We start from the raw sequence: 21588 nt of genomic DNA on the forward strand, positions 1-21588 counted from the left end.
TTTGTTTTTAATTTGTCTCCAATAGGCAACATCATCTGCCCATTCCGCATGGGAATTGGGTCCTGAGTGAAGGCAGCCCAGCACCCACTTTAGGAATTGGAGGCAGAGAGGTGGGAGGTCTGCAGGCTCAAATCCCCCCATTTGATGAGTTATGTTTGGAGGGCCTCCAGTCCTGCCAGGGTAGGTTAAATTTTGTCTACTTGGCCACAGGCCCCTGGGAGCAGTTGAAAGTATGTGGGCTCTATGGCCCTGTCCTGGGACAGTTAGAAACTTGGAGGCTCCTCGGTCTCCCGGGAGCAGTTAGACATTAGGGGAGGTTGATCCTTGCCCCTGGGGTGGCTAGAGGCTCCGGCTGTTAGAGATGGGTGGCTCATGCCTCAGCCCCCAGGAGATGTTAGAGATCTGCCAGGGTCAGGGGGGCTGGGACCCGTTTTAGGAGGGGGTGGTTATGAGACTGAGGGAATGCTCTGAGCTCCCCAGACAAAAGCTGCAAGTTAGGGAGGACCAGGGCTGGTTGGGGCTCAACTGCCCCAAAGGAGCTGGGTATCCTGCCTGGGAGGCGCAGGTGTCACTGGGGTTTCTCCCCCTCCGTGGTCCTGGCCTCCTCCTTGGGGGCAGGTGGGGACTTCCTGGGGGAAGCTGAAGTGGTGGGGTTGGGGCTCTCCAACCCTGACTGAGCGTCAATGCTGGCATGCTCCTTCCGGACAAGGTCTTCTAGCTCCTTCTGCAGGGGACAATGTTTCCAGGGGTCAGAGGTCACCATGCCTCAGGGGGTCAGAGGACCCATGGGGCAGGGGTCCAGGGACTGGGCTCAGGGAGGGCTGGGGTGGCCCAGGCTCCTCACCTTCCATCCGAGGAGGTCAGCAAGAGCCAGGCAGCCCTGGTCACAGTCACCCAGCCAGGCCACATCCCTGTGGTTGAGTGAGAATCAGAGCTCCCAGGCTTGCCCCAGGCCCCTGCTAGCTCTGCCCTGTTTGTGTGCCTTCATGCCCCACCCCCTCCCCACCCCCACCTTGGACCTGTCCCTGGCAGGCTCCATTCCCACAGCAGATCCAGGCCTTACCTGTAGGCCTTCTTGGAGTCAAAGTCCATGCCTCCCCCAAGGCCCATCATCATTCCCAGGAAGGGGTCAGTCTGCAGGGAAGTGGGGGTATGGGGAGAGATAAGAGCACTGGGTTTGCACCCCAGCTCTGTGACTTCGCTTAAGTGACCTGGCCTCTTGGAATCTCAGTTTCCTTATCTGTAATGGGGATGATCATCAAACCCACACTGAGGGTTGTACTGTCAGTGGGTTAACCCAGGGAAAACGCTTACAGCAGCGTCTGGCACATGGCATGTTTTGTCTGTTGGAAGAAACATTACTCTCCAAGAGGAAGCCCCTGGTGACTCTGATGACACTGAGAAGGCCCAGGCTCCAGCTGCCCTGACTCTTCAGTCCCAGGAAGTGTTTTGGCTTCAGTAGCTTTGAGTTGGGGTTATGTCACTTGCTCAAAAGGGTTCTGAATGACCCAGAGCCTGTGGAATTTTAGAGTCAGGGCAGCCCAGAACTTGATCCCTCTGGATTCTGGAATCCCTGGTCTGGACCTGAGGGGTCTGAACTATTGGGTTCCCTAGAGACCCATCCCATCATTCCGAGGCAGCCAGTGGGAAGAAATGGGGACCCATGTGAGGATCAAGCAGGCAGGGAAGAACGAGAAGATGTGAATAAAAGCCAACTCACCTGGCCAGTTTTTTCCTTGTTGATGAGCAGGCGTGGGGTAGAGAGGGGTGCCCTGGGAGGATGGTGAGCTGAGTAGTGAGGACCTTTCTTGGCTCCCCTATCCCCAGCACCCCCGAGCCCAAACCCCAACCTACTTGCTGATGAGGGATGCAAAGGGCTGCACCTGCAGGGAAGTGCCCATGATGATGAGCAGGTCCACGTTCAGGAAGTCCTGTGAAGGGGGAGTGGCCATGGCCATGAGGGCTCCACCCTCAGCTGAGGCTGAGCCCCTCCCTCCCCACCCCAGTCCCCACTGCAAGCCCACAAACAGCTAGCTGAGGAAGTGACCCTCCCCAGGGCAGGGTCCAGGCTGTCCCCACATTGGCTGAGCACAGAGTGGTGATGGAAACACTTACTGACTGAATGCAGGAGAAGAAACGCGCTGGGAGGTTCTCACCAAAGAACACGATATCTGAGGTGGAAACGGATGGACAGACAGACAACACAGGACAGAAAAAGACAGTGAACAAGGGGAGGCAGAGGACAGGAAGGAGCAGAAGGCAGACCTCAGGGCTGGGTGGGGGGTGCAGAGCAGTAGGGACAGGCCAGGGTACAGAGCCCTCTCCCTGGAGAGAGGGTGACCAGAGGTGGGTGGATGGCGACTGTGGCCTTCTGGGGAAGGGGTTAGTGGGGTGGGGTGCTTCTAAGTCAGCATTACATTTCGGGCAGTCCAAATCTCCCTCAGTTGGTCCCTGGCCCCAAGGCTCACCAGGCTTCACCACGCTCTGACAGTTCTCACACTTGGGAGTCACCTCGGAGAAGATCTTCTCTGGGTGTGGAGAAGGGGAAGGGGAGAAGGAGGTGAGAGGCTCTGGGCTGGAGCTGCAGCCTGCCCTGCCGCCTCCCCTGCCCCTTTCTTCACTGTCCACGCAAACACACCTCAGTCACCAGGGAACCTCCTGGGTATCTGCCCTGCTCAGAAGGGACCCCCCCTTCTCAGAAAACTGCCCCTGTCCTCCCCCATGCCCCAGGAGTTCAAGGGTGGCTCCCAGCAACCGGCTTAGCTACTGAATGAAAGAGTCAACAAATGAGCAGATACTTGCTCTTAACAGGGGCCACTGGACTCCCCAACTCCCAACCTGGGGAAACTGGAGTCAAGAGTGAAGTTCTGTCTGTGGGTCTTTGAGGGCAGCCCTATTTCCTCCTGGGTCAGAGAGGCCTGGGGGTCCCAGGCCTGTGGCAGAACGAGAGGGAAGAATACACAGATGATCCTGGGATGGGGACAAACCTTTAGGCAGACTTGGGTTCTGTGACGGACACCCCCACACACCATACTGTGACTATCATGCTCCTGATTGCTTATTATTATTTTTTTAGTATATTTTTATTGATTTCAGAGAGGGAGAGGGAGAGAGACACAGAAGCATCAATGATGAGAGAGAATCATTGATTAGTTGCCTCCTGCACACCTCGCAGTGGGGATTGAGCTCACAACGCAGGCATGTGCCCTGACTGGGAATCGAGCCAGCAACCTCTGGGTTCATAGGTCGCTACTCACCACTGAGCCACACTGGTCTGTCTCCTTATTGCTTATTGATTAAGAAAACTTGAAAAGCATTCTGTCACTTGCAATCCATAGAATCCTAGCTCATTCATTCAACCATTCATTTCTTTGACAAATAGTTAGAGAAGTGTTTTAATGTCTGTCATTTATTTTAAAACATTTCTGCATTGACAGTATCCTATTTTGTGGGTGCTGCATGAGATATTGCTGTAAGTGAACATAATGGGGTAATGTTAACTGTACATCATCCCCAGCTGCGCGTAGCTGGGCTGTTCAGGCCTCCTCACTCGAAGGATGGTCAGCTGGTATTTTATCCAGAGGCCCTAATACAAGTGTTGTCCTTATCTCCCATGGACACCAGAGGCTTTGTGAAGTTAGCATAAAGAATGTCAGAAATGGGTTTTCATGGGTGAAATAAGTGACTTTTTTTTTTTTTTGCCTTTTCTTCGTTCTTAGCTCCTATGATTCCTCACACCTCACATTCATTTCTTCATAAGTGACTTCTTAATTCACACAGTGGATGTCAGAAATAGGCTCTTGCTGTATTCAAGAAATGTGGGTTGGCTGAAAAATTTCCCCCCCTTTTTTTGACACTCTGCCCTAACATGAATGGGGTCTATGACTTTAGCAAGCCCTGTAGTCTGCACCCCTAGGGGCAGCCCTAGCCTTCAACCCTGACCAGGCCTGTGTTTGGCTTCACACTCCATAGATTCTGCTCGCCTGAACTCACGGGCTAACTGAGTCCTGTGTTTTCTCGTACAAGTGCTGTCCCATATGGTCATCATAGCAGATAAGGCTTTTTACATTTAATTTTTTTTTTAAAATATATTTTATTGATTCTTTATTACAGAGAGGAAGGGAGAGGGATAGTTAGAAACATCGATGAGAGAGAAACATGAGTCAGCTGCCTCCTGCACACCTCCTACTGGGGATATGCCTGCAACCAAGGCACATGCCCCTGACCAGAATCGAACCTGGGACCTCTTGGTCCGCAGGCCTATGCTCTATCCACTGAGCCAAACCGGTCAGGCGGCTTTTTACATTTAAAATTGAGTTCCTTGGTCCCACTAGCCACATTTCAGTGAAGCCAGCAGCTGCCATACCGGACAGTGCAGAGATGGGGGTTTCCCTCATCTCAGAAAGCTCTATCGGACAGCTCTGCTCTCCTGAGAACTTAGTTCCAGCTGCCTTGATGAGCACATCAGGTACACTAAGGTCAGAGCACCTATAAAGGCAGAGAGCTAGGGTTTCATGACATCATGAAAGAGGCTGTAAGACCATTTGGGGGCCTCTGCTACCTGTCTCTGTGTGCGGCTGACCTGGATCTGGAGCTTGCAGCCATCATAACCTGGCTGTGAGGTAGTGGTGGAGCAATGAACCTCACTGTCACTTCAAATCTTTGGAGGCTGCCATTATCTACTAAAAAGAGCCACAGAGCTGTGCAGGGCAGAACAGGCGCCCACTGGGGAAGGCCCTGTCCTTGGAGCTGAGCAGTGGACAGTGGGCGGAAGGCCTGCCCTTAGGGATGACCTCCAGCCCCTCACCTTTCATCCAGCTGAGTGTATACTCCTTCCGGCAGAGGGGGCTGATGCAGTGCGACGTGTAGAAGGTGCCATGGGCCTCCACTAAGTCCTCAGGCTCCAGCCCTGCCACTCGCTCCAGGGTGTCTATGTTCTGGAGGGAGAGGGAGGAAAGAGGGTCAGGCGCAGAAGACAGAGCAGGGAGTTGTAGCCAAAGAAACCAGTGGGACAGGGAGAGAGAAGGTAGGGAAAGCAAGGGTCAGGGTGTGTCTAAAAAATTATGTTTATTCTTATGGTGCCACTGAAGGGTAAAAGTCATGGGTGCTTCTGGGCACGGGTCCAAACTCAAAGGTGCATGAGCCCAGGTCCATGGCCATCACCAGCCCATATGGCATTTCTCTGCAAATTCAGGCCACTCTGCTTCCATTTTTCAGATCATTTGTTTTGTCGGAACCACATGCTTTAGTGCCGCCTACTAGAAATCTGTTGAAATGATGTACAATGTTCCCATTGTAAACGGAGCGCCCTCCGATGTGGCACCCAAACTGCACAGCGGTGTGCGGCAGCCCTGGCCATGCAGAAGCAGAAATAAAAAACTCAGGGGGGCTTTGCGGTTTTAATCACACTTTGCCTATTTAGCAGCCAGGTTTCTGACAGGTCTGTTTCACGGATAGAATCTTAACTGTATTCCTTTAAGACAAAGAAACTTTCCTTATCCACCAAACAAGGATATTCTCTCCCACATACACATTTGTGCTCTCATTTTTCTCTCAACACACAGCCTCTCTGGAGCAGTTTTCGTTTGCCCGTGAGGCCGGTGCCGACCGAGGACACTGGCAGATGTTACAGAGAAGGCCCGTCACGTGTGGCCCACAGCTGAACCGACAAGGTTTCCTGGAGATGCCATGGACAACTGAAAGGGTCCTTTCAAGGGCAGATGGCCCCAACTGCACTCTCCCCTCCCTGCCAGAAATCAGCTTACCCCCAGAACATGCAGACAAGAGTCACTGTTCCCAGATTCTCTGCAGCTTTCTCCCTCCCCCTCTCCACTGGGAATCCTAGTTTGCCTTTGTTACTTGATTCAGCCTACTATTGACTCCCTTGTACATAAGCAGTGTGCGCGCAGAGAACTCTATAGTGTGTAGAACTGCCTGAATGCCTGTTATTCTTTGATGCCATGTGAATCAAGAAACAAAAACAAAGAATGAGGCCAACCTGTATGTACGGATAGGAAATGATCTCGCCATTATGTTAGAAGGCAAAAAAAGCACAAAGGCAGTGTGTACAGGATGTGAAAAAAATATATTTGAATTTGTGTATCTGCTTGCCACAGAGTGAGACACGTGAAGGAGCCCACATCAGTGGCCTGCAGGGAGGGGAGCTGGGGGCTGGGCAGTATGGCCCAAGGAGATTCTGTCCCAAAGGACAAGCACTGAACTTGAGACGATACTCAGCAACTGCCGAGTGGCCCTGGTGCCGGCAGGAAACCGGCCATGGAGAGGGTGTGCCCTGGGCAAGGGTGAGCAGTTCCGAGAGTGGGCAGTGGCTACTCAACTCCAGCCAGCCATTCTCCTGGGGAAGGCCACCCAGGATGCAGTGCTTCCCAATTTTTAGGGTTTTCACCTGAAATCTGATTTTTAAACCTTGGTTCCCCTTTTGTTTTAAAACACTGTGTCCCTGTTAGACATATCACCATTGACAGCTTTTAAAAAGCATGAAGCTGCTATGTGGGTGAGGATACGGAAGAGTCTTTCAGACAAGGGGTGAGGTGAAAGAAAGCTAAGTTCAGGGAACATTTGAGATCTTGCTTCCATCATATGTTTGGCTTAAATAAATACTTATAATAAAAATAATGCACAAGTATGGCTGTGCATTACCAAAATGCGAGCTGAGGCGGGAGACCAATGAATTGTGCTGACAAAGGATTTCCTTCTTTTAGCTGCCCAGTGAAAGAGAAATAAAGAGAGGCAAATAAATTGGTTGAAAAGAAAGAAAGAAAGACGAGTCCAAACCCTATGTATAGTGCAAATGCCAATATTTCAAAGAATGTGTTGCTGTGATGATCAAGTGACTTAGGTGAACAGGGCAATTGTCCTCACATTTGAGTGGATACTTGTGCCTTTAGATAAAAACTGCATGATATGTCACTTCAGAATTGCTGCATCACCACAATTCAGAAAGAAGTGAAGACAATGTGTTCCAGGAAACTGGGTCAGTGACTCAAATAGTGGTTGAGATCAAGGAAGAGGGTGTTAAGTTTGAAAAAAATAGTTTCATGATATGTGAGAATGGAAAGATTTTTTCCCCACCTTTATCTATTTTAGATAGTATGCCAGTTTGAATATTATATATAGTTAAATTTCATGCATTAAATATTGCAACTGGAGGGGGAATGCCTGCAGAGTACACTTTGACCCCAGAATGTATTCATGTTGGCTCTTGTGTAAAAGTAGGAGGCAGCTGCCATACTTTCATGGTCAAGGGCAGGTACGTTTGCCTCTGCAGAGCTGGGAAGTGAGCCCGCTGAGCAGCTCTGACGGGCACTTTGTCCTGGGCCTGGGCTTCTCATGCTGGAACCCTGTGATCTCATCCTGTCTGGTGAGTTTAAACATTGTTTATACGCTGCCCCTCTGGCTTGAGTCTAGACTCCTGTGTCCAACCATCTGTCCACATCTCCATGTGGCATCTCAACCTCAATAGGCCTCAAAGCAAACTCCTCTTCTGCCCCCACCCCTACAACCTCCCACCATCTCAGTAAAAAGCAGCAGGTGCCCAGGCTGAGAGCTGTCCAGTCATCCTTGACTCCTCTCTCTCATGAATCATTTCACATCCAATCCATCAACAAGTCCTGCTGGTTCAAGCTTTAAACTGGATTCATAACCTGCCCCTTCTCCCCTTGACAGCCCCCACCCTGGCCCAGCCTCCATCCTCTCCTGCTTAAACCATCACAGCAGCCTCCTCCCTGGTCTCTGTAACCCCCTCCCCACTGCGCCCATAGTCTGGCTCAGGGGTGGGCAAACTTTTTGACTCGAGGGTCACAATGGGTTCTTAAACTGGACCGGAGGGCTGGAACAAAAGCATGGATGCAGTGTTTGTGTGAACTAATATAAATTCAAAGTAAACATCATTACATAAAAGGGTACGGTCTTTTTTTTTTTTAGTTTTATTCATTTCAAATGGGCCGGATCTGGCCCGCGGGCCGTAGTTTGCCCACGGCTGGTCTAGCTCCTACAGGCAGCCAGAGGGACATCTGCTCTCATCCCTGCTTTGCTCAGAGCCCTCCTGTGGCACCATCTTGCTCAGGCCTGAGGCCCCATAAGATCTGCCCCTGTCACCTCCCTGACCTCATCTCCTCCATTCTCTCCCACTACTGTCCTCCTCGCTTACTCAGATCCAGCTTCTTGAACACATCAAATTCGGTCTCCCGCAGGATCTTGCACTGGCTGTTCCCTTGCCTGGAACGCAGTCCCCCAAAATAATCTCATGGTTCCTTCCCTTAGGTCGTTGTTTAAATGCCTCAGTGAGGCCTTCCTGATACCTTGTTTACAACAACACTCCAACCTCCACACACAGAGGTTCAGATGTCCCTTTCTGCTTAAACCTACTCCACAGAACTCTCATCTGCCACAGCACATAAGCTACGTATGCATCTTGTCCATGGTTTCTTCCCACATTAACGTCAGCTTCAGGAGGGCAGGGAGTCTGCTCTGTTTGCTGCCAGCAAGGCCTGGCACTCGGCTGACACTCAGTAAACCTTTGTGACAGAAGCTAACGAACAGGGATGCCAGCAAGGGCAAGGTGAGGAGTCCACGAAGTCATGCACGGAGGGCACTGGCTCAGATGAGCCACTGTATCATGTCTGAGCCACATCCTGTGGATAAAGCTGACCCTCTGGGAAGAAAGGTCAGGTTTATCTTGAGCCTGGGCTACTCCTAGGAGGTGACTGTCCCCTACCCCATCACACTACCAGCTCTAGCAGGAGCACCTGCACTCCATTTGAAAAATCTGGGCCTACAGAGAATTCATCCTCCCCCTGGTGGCGGTTTCTGAGGCTGCGGGCTCCAAACTGCCAGGTGCAGGAAGGAAATATTAGAATACCTATTTGTATTCACGTGTTCTCTATTTTACAATTTGGGGTTCTGAGGTAGAGTATAATTTATAGAATGCATGATATCATGTTATTTCAATACATAACCAAAAAACAAAGGTAGAGGCATAAACATTTTTTACTGCTAGGGGTGTGAGATCCCAGAAGTCCAGGAGCCAACAAGGTGAGCCATCTTTGCCTGAGTACCCCAGGCTGAGGCCCTAGGCTCAGCACCTGACATGTATGAGCCAGGAACCCATAGCACATATGAGGCTTTTGTGCAAATTATAAAAAGATGACCCTTTCTTAAGACACTACATCTGCCCATTAGGATACTGACATAGTGTACGGATTTTGTTAGATCCAGTCATTCTGGTATCATCTGCTGGAAAGTCTATGAAATCTATGGTGTAAATGGTGTCCCTCCCCTCAGGCACCAGGTCCTCTCTCAGTACATGTGGGATGGCTCAGAGAACAGGAGTTCACTGCCATGTCACCACAGGCCTGAGAGTGTGTAGCTGTTCTGGCCTCTGCCTTACAGAAGGGCAAACTGAGGCTGAGAGGGGAAATGGCTCACTGCAGGTCACAGGACAAAGCAGCAGGGTCCTGAGCTCTTACCACTGAGGCACCAGGTCACAGGCAGCCTCCCTCTCCCTCCCAGGATGCCCACGGTCCCGCCTACCTGAGTATAGCAGCGCCGGAGCAGCCCCTTCTCCTTCAACAGGCGGATGAAGTAGTGACACAGGGTCGGCTGGAAGGGAGCAATCATAACAATGATGACAGGAACAGAGAAGGCTCCCCACAGTGCCACCTGCCGCTCACTGTTCTGGGCACTGTGCCTGTTTTACCTCATGGAATCAACACATCGACCTTGTGAGGCACAGGCCATCACTATCCCCATTTCACAGATGAGGAAACAAGCACATGGAAGCTGATTATCTTGCCAAAGTCGCACAGCTGCCAAGGGCTCATGTGAGAGGCAACCAATCAATGTGTTTCTCTCACATCGATGTTTATCTCTGTCTCTCCCCATGCCTTCTCCTCTCTCTAAAAGTCAATGGAAAAAATGTCTTCAGGTAAAAATTAACAACAACAACAAAAAGCAGGAAATGAGGGATCAGGAGTCAGAGCCCATGTATTTAATGACCAGTCTATATTTGTCCAAGTGGCCCTTCCCATGCCTGCTGTCCACCAGCCTTTGCTGTTCTCCCTGGCAAAAAAGAGCTCACCTTGCCCTGACCGGTTTGGCTCAGTGGATAGAGGGTCGGCCTGCGGACTAAAGGGTCCCAGGTTTGATTCCGGTCAAGGGCATGTACCTTGGTTCCGGCACATCCCCAGTGGGGAGTGTTCAGGAGGCAGCTGATTGATGTTTCTAACTCTCTATCCCTCTCCCTTCCGCTCTGTAAAAAATCAATAAAATATATTGGGGGGAAAAAAGCTCACCTTGAATTGCCCAGGATAGAGTTCCTTGGCGAGGGCAAAGAAGGGCTCTGGATGTTTCTGTGGAAGAGAAAGTGAAAGGCAGGTGGGCACCCAGATGCCCCTGGTGACATGAGAGCAGATGACCCCATTCCATCCCCTATTCCCATCATTGCAAACATTCCTCCCTGCACATACCTTGAAGTAGCCAATCTCAAAGATGGCCTCTGGATAGGGAAGATGGTACTTCTGCAGGTTGGCATAGAGGCCGGTGGATGGGGAGCGGAAGTCAGGGATGCCCGCGGCTGGGGGAGGAGGGGCAGGGAGCAATCCATCAGGGACCTGGGCCCCATCTATACCACAGTGACCCTTCCAAGTGAGGGCCTAGACATGGCTCCCCCTCCCCCCACTCGCCCCTGGAAGGGGCTCCCCCAAAACAGGGGGAGGGGGCACTTACACGTGGAGATTCCAGCTCCCACCAAACAGATGACCCTGCGACCTGGAAGAAAGGAGTTTATGCATCATATGACATGGTTTGCTTGGCCCCAAAATAACACCATCTATCACAGCCCTTGACACTGTTCACTTGGTCCCAGGCCCTGGGGCAAACATTGCAGATGCATGAATGGTCCTCCCAACCACCTTGAGGCAGGTGGTGTTAATATCCCCACTTTACAGATGAGGAAACCAAGGCTCAGAGAGGGGAAGCAGTCACACAGTTGATTGGTGGAAGAGCCAGTATGGGGACAAAGAATCTACTGTTTGAAATTATACCAACTTAGTCGAGAAAAGGCCACTTGTAGAGAAGCTTCTGGCCCTAACTAGACCTAGACACACCTAGATTTTTTCTAAATATGTTTTTATTGATTTTAGAGAGAGGAAGGGAGAAAGATAGAGAGATAGAGACATCAATGAGAAACATCGATTGGTTGCTTCCTACACATCCCCTATTGCAGCGGTTCTCAACTGCTTTCACAGGGGTCGCCTAAGACCATTGGAAAACACATATATAATTACATATTGTTTTTGTGATTAATCACTATGCTTTAATTATGTTCAATTTGTAACAATGAAAATGGGGGTCACACAACATGAGGGTTGTGGCATTAGGAAGGTTGAGAATCACTGCATTGGGATCGAGCCTGCAACCCAGGCATCTTCCCTGACCGGGAATCAAATGGTGACCTCCTGATTCATGGGTCAATGGTCAATCACTGAACCACACAATCTGGGTGAGATAAAACTAGATCTTTAAAATATATATATATATATATTTTATATATATATATTATTGATTTCAGAAGGGAAGAGAGAGGGAGAGAGAGATAGAAGCATCATTGATGAGAGAGAATCATTGATTGGATGTCTTCTGTACACCCCCTACTGGGGATTGAGCCCGCAACCCAGGCATGTACCCTTGACCGGAATCAAACCTGGGACCCTTCAGTCTGTAGGCTGATGCTCTATCCGCTGAGCCAAACCAGTCAGGGCTAAAACTAGATCTTAATGAGGAGGCTAGGGTTGAGGGTTTCTCCCAGAAGAGTTACTGGTTATTGTAAAAATCTCTGGCAGGACCTCATCTTTTGGACACAATCCTGAATCCACCTATTTCTAGCATATTATACACATTTCTTTTCTCTGTAATCAAACACACATTAGTCTGGCAATTTTCAGGTGAAGACCAAAGATTTGCCACTCTCAGACCTAATGAACAGGAGAGTGGATAACAGATTCAAATCCTGGTTCTCCTGCTCACCATCTGGGCATCTCAGTTCAGATCCCTACTCTGTCTTCAGTTTCCTGCTGTTAAATGGGCATAATTTCAGTACTGACTTCACAGGGCTGTTGAGAGATTGAATTTATTCTTTTTTAAAAAAAATATATTTATTGATTTAAGAGAGGAAGGGAGAGGGAGGAAGAGATAGAAACACCAATGATGAGAGAGAATCATTGATTGACTGCCTTCTGCACAGCCCTTACTGGGGATCAAGCCTGCAATCCAGGCATGTGCCCTTGGCCGGAATCGAACCTGGTACCTTTCAGTCCACAGGCCAACACTCTATCCACTGAGCCAAACCGATTAGGGCTGAATTTATTCTTGTAAAATTTAGATCTGTGCCCAGCACTGGGCAAACACTATACAGTTGACCCTTGAACAATGTGGGGGTTTAATAGAGATGACCCCACTCCCACCCTAGCATGTTGAAAATCCGTGTATAACTTTTGACTCCCCTAAAACTTAACTAATAATAGCCTACTGTTGACTGGAATCCTTACCTATAACATAAAGAGTCAATTAATATATATTTGTATGCTACATGTATTATATACTGAATTCTTATAATAAAGTATGCTAGCGAAAAGAAAATTATTAAGAAAATCATAAGGAAGAGGAAATACATATATAGTATTTATTGAGAAAAATCTGATATGTGGACCCATGCATTTCAAACCTGTGTTGTTCAAGGGTCAACTGTGTATATGTTTGCTATTATTCTTGAGTCAATTGTATTACATTTCTTGAGACCCATGATTTGTACACCTATAAGCACTTTGTTACCCCATATTTACCAGCTTTCAGAAGATAGGAAGACAGGACAGGGGTCGAATCATTCCATAATAGCCCAGTTGCCTCTTTAGCTGCTGGCTGGCAGGCGGCCCTGCCATGCAGCTCTGGCATCTGACCATCAGCTGATGGACAGACACAAGTGAAGCCCTGTGAACCAGGCACCTCTAGTGTATCCTGTCCAAAGGAGGACAGCGGGGGGAAGAAGCCTGTGCTCTGGATTCATAGGGCTGGTGTTGAGTCTTGACTCTGCCTCTAACTAGTGTGTAACCCTGCACCAAGTCACAGCCTCTCTGTGCCTCAGTTTCCTCCTCTGTCCAGATTACTCCTGTAATGACCTCACAGGTATAATGATGTGAAAATCAAATGAGAGGAAGCCCGTCAAGTGCCTGACCCAGCACTCAGCAAATAGTGAGGACTCAATTAACTGTTATTATTTATTATTATCCCCTCATAGGCCCATTATCCTAAAATCCAGGTGCAGGAAGAGGGAGGAACACTGTAGCCACTGCCCACCCACCCGAGCCAGTAGCTGGCTATAGCAGCTGCCTGGCCTGCCCAGGAGAGGGAGGGTCAGGGTGGCAGCCTGGCTACCCGAGAAGGGAGCCGGCAGCAGCTGGAAGACAAGGAAACTGGAGAAGATCTCCTCAACAAAGGTCTGTTCAGGACCCTCAAAGGGTTGATTGTTCTAGTTGAGAACTGCCGAGGGCTTGGTTTCTCAGACTCGGGTGACCTCAACTCACAGCAAGAAATATAAACTGCATGGTGACCCAGTAAAGAGGCACCTACACACCACAGCTGAAAGAAGCTTTCTGTAATAATTAATAATCATAGGGAACACACAGCTCTTGCTATGCTCCATGTCCTAGCCCAGGCATTTACATTTTTATTAACTTTTTTTTAACCCCTAATAACTCTATAAGGAAATACTATTATCATCTTCATTCTATCAAACAGGCCTGGCCAATCAGAGTGCAGTCATTAGTTCAGCAATGGAGATGTGACCCAGGTCTGGCCAATCAGAGACACAGTGATTAGTTTGGTGTAAGAACGTGACCCAACCTGCACCAACTGAAGCCAATCTCTGCTCTTTTGGGAGAAAAATGCTCTCTTCAGTGGGAGCTGCGAGGCTGGTGGAACTTGCATTTGGAGCTGCCAGGAGCTACCTTCCCCCCAACACAGAAGAAACCGGCGCCAGAGAGGGTTACGATGTTTGACAACATGGAAGCCCCTGAACCAGGCCATGCTTCAAGCTGGATTTTAGTTAAGGGTTGAACAGACTCCTTTTTTGGTATAAACCAGTTTGAATTGGGTTTCTTGTTACTTGCAGACAACAGTTGTGAATAGTTCAAGTAGCCGGGGGCTGAGAAATCACTTGGGGCCAGGAGAGGGGAGTGGCCCAGGGCAGGTGGGGAAGGACTTACAGCGCTCACTCAGCATGTAGTGGGCCACCCCTTCCAGGGTTAGGTTGTCCAGCAAACGCTCCTTCTGGGTGCCCAGGCCCAACGTCTGGGAGAATAAATTTCGCAGGAAGTCCACTGGCCAAAAAGAAGAGAGACAGTAGTGGGCACTCAGCCTGGGTGCACAGAGGCCCAGAGCAACCCTGCCCCAGCCCAGGGATCCCCTGCCTTCCCACAACTCAAGGGTCCATGCTGGATCCAGCCAGGGGCGCCAGGCATTGGCACTGCACCCATTATTACATACCTGAATGTCATCCCTGATGGAGGTGAGGGGTATCACCCAGACCCCTCCCCTAAACCGCCCTCACCTCAGCCCCCACAGAATGAGGCTCCTAAGGAAGATACTCACTCTCTGCTTCTCCACCAGCTGCTCCTCCCTCAGTGTCTGAATCTGAGTCCTGAAAGGGGTGGGGGTAAGGTGGCCAGGCCCAAGAAGTGGGATTAGAAGTGGGGGGTGGGGTGACACCCAGGTTTTGGGAAAGGCTCTGGGCTGGGATGTGGGCCCAAGGAAGTGAGGGGCCATGGTGGAGGGACAGCTCTGGGGGCCAGTGTGTGGGCTCTGAGTCAGGGTGCCTGCGTTAGGGACACGGCCTGCCTCTCCCAAGGAGTGTAATCTCATATGAGTGACTTTGCTTTTCTGAGTCTCAGAGCTCCTCATCTTGGAGATGGATGTCAGAGGGCAGCTACCTCCGTGGGCTATTGTGAGATGAAATGAGTTCATCTATGTGAGGGGCTTAGACAGCACCCAGTGGGGTAAGTGCTCAGGAAGCTCTGACTATTGCTATTTCATGTGCCAAATCCACATTCTCCCCTTGCATCCCTTCTTGTCCCCTGTAGCATGCACTTGCCGCCCCCTCCCAGCCCTCCTCACCAAAGTCACTCCATAATAATGTAATAACGCCAATGAAAACACTTCAGTCCTCACCCTCTGGTCATCAGCCCACCTGCTGAAAACCCCAGTTACTGCCTTTCCAACCCTCCATTTCCTTATCGACCCCTCCCCTTAGCCAGGCTCCCAAATTGCAGATCCTGGGCCCTGCCTGCTTTCTCTCTCCACCTTGCCTGCGATACCTGCCTCATCCATGCCAATGGCCTTGGTCCAGTCACTGACGATGCCATCTCTCTGATCCAAGGTTCCCATGGCCTCCTGGATGCCTGCCTTTAAGACACCCAAGGCTCCTCACTCCCACTGTGTCCCACACTGGCCTCAGCATCTTCCCCAAACCTGCTCCTCCTCCTGGGCCCCATCTCAGTGTGGCCTCCATCTCCCAGTTTGCCAGATGCATCCAGCCTTCCTCCCCTGCCCTCCTGCCATAATGTGTCCCCTCTTCAGTACTCCACCTGGTCCAGTCTGTCCTCTTCCCTTGGGGGCTCTGTCCCAGCCTCCTACCTAGACTCCCAGCCTCAGTCTCCACCTCTGATCTACCCTCTACCCTCCGTGTGAGGGCCTGTCTGGGCTGGCCCACTCCCCCCCACTTCACAAGCCCTTCTCTTTGGTGTCTCCAGTCCAATAATCTCATCAACATCTACAAGGTCCACCATGACGTCAGCTCCACAAGGCAGGGGTTTTTCATGTTCACTACTGGATGTCTAGCACCGAGAATAGGGTCTGGCACCCGGCAGGAGCTCCAGCACTATCCACCGCTGAATGGAGGAAGACCTGTGCGCTAGACCAGGCTGGGCCCTGCAGTGGCACTGGTAAAAACAATTCTGACCAACTCACTCTCCTGCTTAAAACCCCTCTCCCCTATCACTCTGAATATGAAACTCATCATTTTCTCAGAGCTTGGTCATATCATAGCACAATGCTGCACCCTGCATCTTCTGCAGAACAAGATACTATAGATCCACCTCATTCTTTTAAGCAGCTGCATAGTGTTGCATTGTAAGGAGGCCCCATAGTTCACTTAACCTGTCTACGGACAGTCACTTGGGCTGTTTCCAGTTTTGCGCCATTATGGACAATGCTGTAATTAAAGCCCTCGAATCTCTCTCTGAGACTGAGGATCCTTTCTAACATTAAACCCCTTTCTCTGACAATGGCCCCACTTTGGGAGCCAGGCGAGGGAGAAGCCCTGGCCTGCCAGGAAGCGCTTGTGCTTCCTCTGCCGAGCGCCTGAGAGGTGCTCTAGTCACAGCTCCTGCATTGCCTACACCTTGCAGCAATTTAGCTGCTGGGGGTGGGGGTAGGAGTCTGGCATTCTTTCAGGCTGCAGACAGTGAGGCTCCGGTGGAAGGACTCAAGGGCCCTGCCCAGCATGTGGGACCTAGAGGTGTTCTCAGGGCTTTCAGGCCTCTGTGTCTAGCTCTCACCGAAGCATCTGAAAGGCAATGTGAGCGTGCTGTGGCTTGCAAACCCTTCCCAGCTCTTCTGGCTGAGAGACAGAGGACAGGATACTTAACAACTATGCCTCAAATTCCTCTTCTGTAAAATGGCCACAATAGGCCGTGACTTCCACAGGAATGCTGGGAAGATGAAATGAGATGATGCCCATAAAGCACTAAGCAGAGGGCCCTGCTGAAGTATTCAATAAACGTCAGCCATGCACACAATTAGCTGCCCACCCCCAGCCACCACCTACTCAACGTATAACACTCTTCCAGGCTCCCAGGTCTCTTCACTAGCGGCACCCTCTGTGTGGAACACCATTTCTCAGCTTGCCTAAGAAAATTCAGCCACTCGCCACGTACTGCAAATGTGTCTACCTCAATCTGACTCCTAGACCGGCCTGTGGATTCCTCCAGAGAAGAGACTGACTGGAATATGGGACCCCACAAAGTTTCCTCTGGGCTCCCACAGTGCCCTGAGCTATTTGCATAATCACTCTGTAGGGTCATTTTCTAGTCACTTGTCCATGAGATCCATGAGTTCAGGGACCAAGTTGGATGCCTGTCTCTTCCAGGAGCAGCATAAATGAGGTTCAGAAGGGACTGGGGGGTGGGGAGCAAGGAAAGAGAAAAGTTCAGGAGGGCAGGCTTGGGGTTGAGGCTGCACACTCCGATAGCCCTCAGAATCCACTATTCCCCAGGAAGCTGAACTGGGAGGTGGGGGCGAGGGACTGGGGCTGTGAGCTGAGGGCCCTGGGGTAACTCTCCCTTCTGTTCCCACCGCCCCTCCACCCCCCCACCCCCACCCCCAGGGGAGTGGGGTATGGGAACAAGTCCATCTCTCTCCTTCCCTCCACCCTTTCCCCATCTCACCTGAGCCTCCTGCACCTTCCCTGCCTGGGTCTCCAGAGGGTCAGAGGCTGGGGGAGGAGGGGGAGCAGATGTGGTTACAGTGGGGGGAATGGTTAAGGAGTTATGAAGGGCTTCAAGCAGGGGGCCGGGGCAAGAAGACCCACCAAACTAGTTGTACTGGTGTATGGGGGTGGAGGTAAAAATGCAGTAGAGAGAGGGAGAGGGTGGGGAAAAGCAGAGTGGAGAGTGCTGGGAGGAGAGGTGGTTAGTGAGGGACAAAGGGGCTGAGACATGAAGGCTTAGTAGAGGGAGGAGAAAGTAAAGGATTCAGGGCATGGAGGACACCAGGAGGAATCAGGACGGACATAATAGTGTGTGTGTGTGTGTGTGTGTGTGTGTGTGTGTGTGTGCGCGCGCGCGCTCGGGGAGGGTTAGGTTTACAGACAGTGGTAAGTTTAGAAAGGAAGAGAAAAGGTAAGAGATACTCGGACTGGAAGTGAGAGGAGGTGCGGTGGGGATGATTTGTTTAGGAGGGGCACAGGAACTAGAGGGAAGAGATAGGAGGGAACACCAGGGGTCCCCTAGCATCTTACAGTTCCCTCTAACAACCAGGTACCCTTAGCAACCGGGACAGCAACAACCTAGGTCTTTAGCAAAGAGGGTCCTTGGCAACCAAGGTCCCTCTTTGCTAAACTTGGAAGACAAAGCAAACGGACCCTTAAAAGCTCGCGACCCAGAAACCCACCAACCTAGCCATAGGGATAACTTAGCAACGGCCCCCAGAACCCCACTCCTCCCCACACAGCCCCTATCTCCTGCCCCACCTCGCCCGCCCTCGGCCCCGGGGCCTGCAGATCTCAGGCAGGCCCCGGAGCGGCCCTGCCCGACCCTCCCACCAAGGCCCCGACTCACGGTCCGGCTCGGCCATGAGCGTGGGGCGGGGGCCCTCGGGGCTGTCACCGACTGCTCGGCCCCGTGACGGCACCGGAAACAGTAGAGACAGAGATAGGACAGAGGACTACAACTCCCAGCAGCCAGCGAGGCCGCATACAGGCTTTCTCACAACCTTCGGCGCGCCCTTTTAGGTAAGAATAAACAAACGAGCCCTAGCCGGTTTGGTTCGGTGGATGGAGCCTGGGCCTGCAGACCGGAGGGGCCCAGGTTCTATTCCGGTCAAGGGCAGTTCCCCCAGCCAGGCCGTGTGCAGGAGGCAACCAATCAATGTGTTTCTCTCATATCGCTATCTTCTCTGTCTTTCCCTCTCTCTTTCATTCTCTCTAAAAATCAATGGAAAAGTATTCTTGGGTAAGAATTAACAACAACAACAAAAATAATAAAAAGAATAAACAAGCGAGGTCCTGACTACGAGTCCCAAAGTGCCCTGCGCTGATAGGTAGCCATGTTGATAAAGGGCGCCTGGAAAATGTGGGAACCGGTAGAGAGCGTAGTCTACATGAAAACTCTGATTGGCCATGAAGTGATATGGGGGCGGAGCGTGAGCGATTTGGCCTACTATGATTGGATGGATCAGGGGGGAGTGTTGGGGAATTCCCGGCAGGGCGGAAGCGCCAGAGCTCCAGGCAGAGCCCAGCGACTGGCCCGGGGCCACGGGGCCCCTGAGACTTGGGGGGCCATGGCCGGGGTCGCGTGCTTGGGGAAAACTGCGGATGCCGACGAGTGGTGCGACAGTGGCCTGGGCTCTCTGGGTCCAGATGCAGCAGCCCCCGGAGGACCGGGATTGGGCGCGGAGCTGGGCCCGGGGCTGTCGTGGGCGCCCCTGGTCTTTGGCTACGTAACCGAGGATGGGGACACGTGAGTGAATCTTAGGCTGCCCTCGCTTCTAAATCTGACTTCTGATGCTTGACTTCCTGACCTCTAACCCACAAGTCCTAGTCTTTTATAAAGTCAGTTTCCTACCCAAATGATGCTAACCCATAATTTCTGACCTCCTTTATTGAACACTGGTTCTCAGAATTCCACATGCCTTTCCAGTGATCCCAAAACTAGACTTGATCTTCCTGGCCCCAGCCTGAGACCTTTGTTAGTAGCTCAGGCAGGTACTTCCTGACCTCTAACCTCCACAAATATTTATGATTTTTGATTCTTCGCTCCTGATATATGAGCATTAAACCTTGATTTCCGAAATAATTACTTGACCTTTGATTAAGGTTCCACCTTCTGAGCACTAATCTTCACATCTCACATTCAAAGAGAAAATTTGTAAAGGAAGAAAAAAAGAGGGAGAGAGGAAAAAGGCACAGAAAGACACAAAGTAAGAGAGAGAAAAGAAAAGAAAGACAAAAAATGAAAAAGACAGAAAAATGGAATGCCAGCGTATAGTAAGTTCTTTGGGAAAAATAAAGCAGGATAATGAGTAAAGCAGATTATCTGGGGAGGGCATTCCCGGTAAAAGGGTAGAACAAAAGAAAAAAACAATGTTGGAAAGGCCCCAGTGAGGGATTGTACCTGGGGGTTTTGTGTGTTGTTTTCTGCCATATCCTTAGCGACTGAACAGAACCTGACCCATAGGTGGCACTCAATAAACATTGATCTTCTGTCAAAGAACCCAGTTGGCTTCATTACTTTTCTCATGTCTTTGGCTTACTATTTTATTGATCTCTGTTCTGACTTTGTTTCCTTTTTCCCCTTACTTTAGGTTTGATTTACTTTTATTTTTCTAGTTTCTTAAGGAGGTCATTGATTTCAGACCTTTCTTCTTCTCTATTATAGGTGCTGTGTGCTGTAAATTTCCTCAAGCACCGCTTTAACAGTATCTCACAAATTCTGATATGTGGTGTTTTGACTTTTATTAAATTAAATATACTTTATAATTTCTCTTTTGATTTTTTCTTTGGTCAGTGGATTATTGAGAAGTATGCTATTTAGTTTCCAGATACTTGGAAGACTTCCAGATACCTTTCTTTTATTGATTTTTAATGTAATTCTGTTGGAGACTGGTAATAGACTTTGTATGACTTGAATCCTTTTAAATTTTTAAGACTTGTTTTATGGTTCAGAATATTGTGTGCACTTGAAAAGATGTATATTCTGCTGTTGTTGGGTATAGTGTTCCATTCCACTATGTCCTGGATGATGATTGCTGTCTAGTTGTTCTATCAATTATTGAGAGAAACTTATTGAAATCTCTAATAAGAATTGTGGATTTGTCTATTTCTCCTTGTAGTTCTATCAGGTCTTGCTGCTTGTAATTGGACACTATTATCAAGGGCACAAATGTTTATAATTCTCCTCTTGATTCATTGATCTCTTTCTCATTATGAAATAACCCTCTCTATTCCTTGCTCTGAAATCTACTTTAATATTAAAATACTCCCTCCTGCCCAGCTGGTGTGGCTCAGTCAGGGCACATGCCTGGGTTTCGGGTTTGATCCCCAGAGTGGGGCACACAAGAGACAGCCAATCAATGATTTTCTCTCAAAATTGATGTTTCTCACTCCCCTTCTCCCTTCCTCTCTGAAATCAATAAACATATATTTTATTAAAAAATACTCCCTCCTGCTTTATTTTGACTGACTGGTGTTAGCATGCTACACCTTATTCCACCCTTTGATATTTTTATTTTTACTTTTTAAAATCCTCACCCAAGGATATTGATTTGAGAGAGAGAGGAAGGGAGAAAGAAAGAGAGAGAAACATCTATCAGTTGCCTCCCATATGCGCCTGGACTGGGATCAAACCCAAAACCTAGGTATGTGCCCTGACTGGGAATTGAACCTGTAACCTTTTGGTGTACCAGACGACAGTCCAACCAACCTACCAACCCAGCCAGGGCCATCCTTTTATTCTTAACCTATTTTTAAATATATTTAAAGAGTTTCTTATAGACAGCATATAGTTTGGTTTTGCTTTTTTTAAGTTAATGTGACAATGTCTGCCTTTTATTTATTAACTAGAAGGCCCGTGCACAAAACTTGTGCACTGGCAGGGAAGGGGGGTCCCTCAGCCCAATCTGTGCCCTCTCACGGATCACGCTGCTGCTCGACCCGCCCACCCTGCCCACCCCACCCAAGACACGGCAGGCCGGAATCCTGCGTTGGGGTGAGCGGCCGCTCAGATTCTGCTGCTGCCCGCC

At 50.0% G+C, this 21588-nt stretch overlaps 2 protein-coding genes across 4 annotated transcripts in view; one reads left to right on the top strand and one right to left on the bottom strand.

Moving 5' to 3' along the window:
• Window positions 1–9: 9 nt before the first annotated feature.
• SIRT2 (sirtuin 2) lies at window positions 10–18472 on the bottom strand. 3 transcript variants are annotated; one of them, XM_081106892.1, is made up of 16 exons: window positions 18408–18466; window positions 17517–17563; window positions 14665–14713; window positions 14280–14393; window positions 10747–10788; window positions 10488–10594; window positions 10314–10370; window positions 9553–9621; window positions 4808–4937; window positions 2469–2528; window positions 2116–2171; window positions 1855–1931; window positions 1721–1772; window positions 1064–1134; window positions 845–911; window positions 10–724 (listed from the first exon to the last, which is right to left on the bottom strand). In XM_081106892.1, the coding sequence occupies exons 1-16, from the start codon at window positions 18421–18423 to the stop codon at window positions 569–571; spliced, it is 1170 nt and encodes a 389-aa protein (XP_080963018.1). In that variant the 5' UTR covers window positions 18424–18466; the 3' UTR covers window positions 10–568. The 3 variants fall into 3 exon arrangements, with proteins under 3 accessions (XP_080963018.1, XP_080963019.1, XP_080963017.1); XM_081106893.1 differs by lacking the exon at window positions 17517–17563 and having other exon boundaries at window positions 18408–18472; XM_081106891.1 differs by lacking the exons at window positions 17517–17563; window positions 18408–18466 and adding an exon at window positions 15391–16031.
• Window positions 18473–19031: 559 nt separating this feature from the next.
• Window positions 19032–21588, top strand: part of NFKBIB (NFKB inhibitor beta) — a 28390-nt gene continuing 25833 nt past the window's right edge. Inside the window, exon 1 of the mRNA XM_081106894.1 lies at window positions 19032–19307. Coding sequence (XP_080963020.1) covers window positions 19129–19307 — 179 coding nt within the window. The 5' untranslated portion in view covers window positions 19032–19128. The remainder of the gene's footprint in view (window positions 19308–21588) is intronic.

The sequence above is a fragment of the Myotis nattereri genome, assembly GCF_964212035.1.
Source record: "Myotis nattereri genome assembly, chromosome: 15".
Taxonomy (NCBI): Eukaryota; Metazoa; Chordata; class Mammalia; order Chiroptera; family Vespertilionidae; genus Myotis; species Myotis nattereri.

What these genes read in the sequence shown, in the direction of transcription:
- SIRT2 (XM_081106891.1), bottom strand. Translation starts at nt 15,456, where the DNA reads ATGGGAACCTTGGATCAGAGAGATGGCATCGTCAGTGACTGGACCAAG. An exon ending in CTACATGCTGAGTGAGCGCT is followed by an intron (nt 10,789 to 14,279) that starts GTAAGTCCTTCC and finishes CCTTTCTTCCAG; the next exon opens with GTCGCAGGGTCATCTGTTTG. An exon ending in TCCGGCGCTGCTATACTCAG is followed by an intron (nt 4,938 to 9,552) that starts GTAGGCGGGACC and finishes CTCTCCCTCCAG; the next exon opens with AACATAGACACCCTGGAGCG.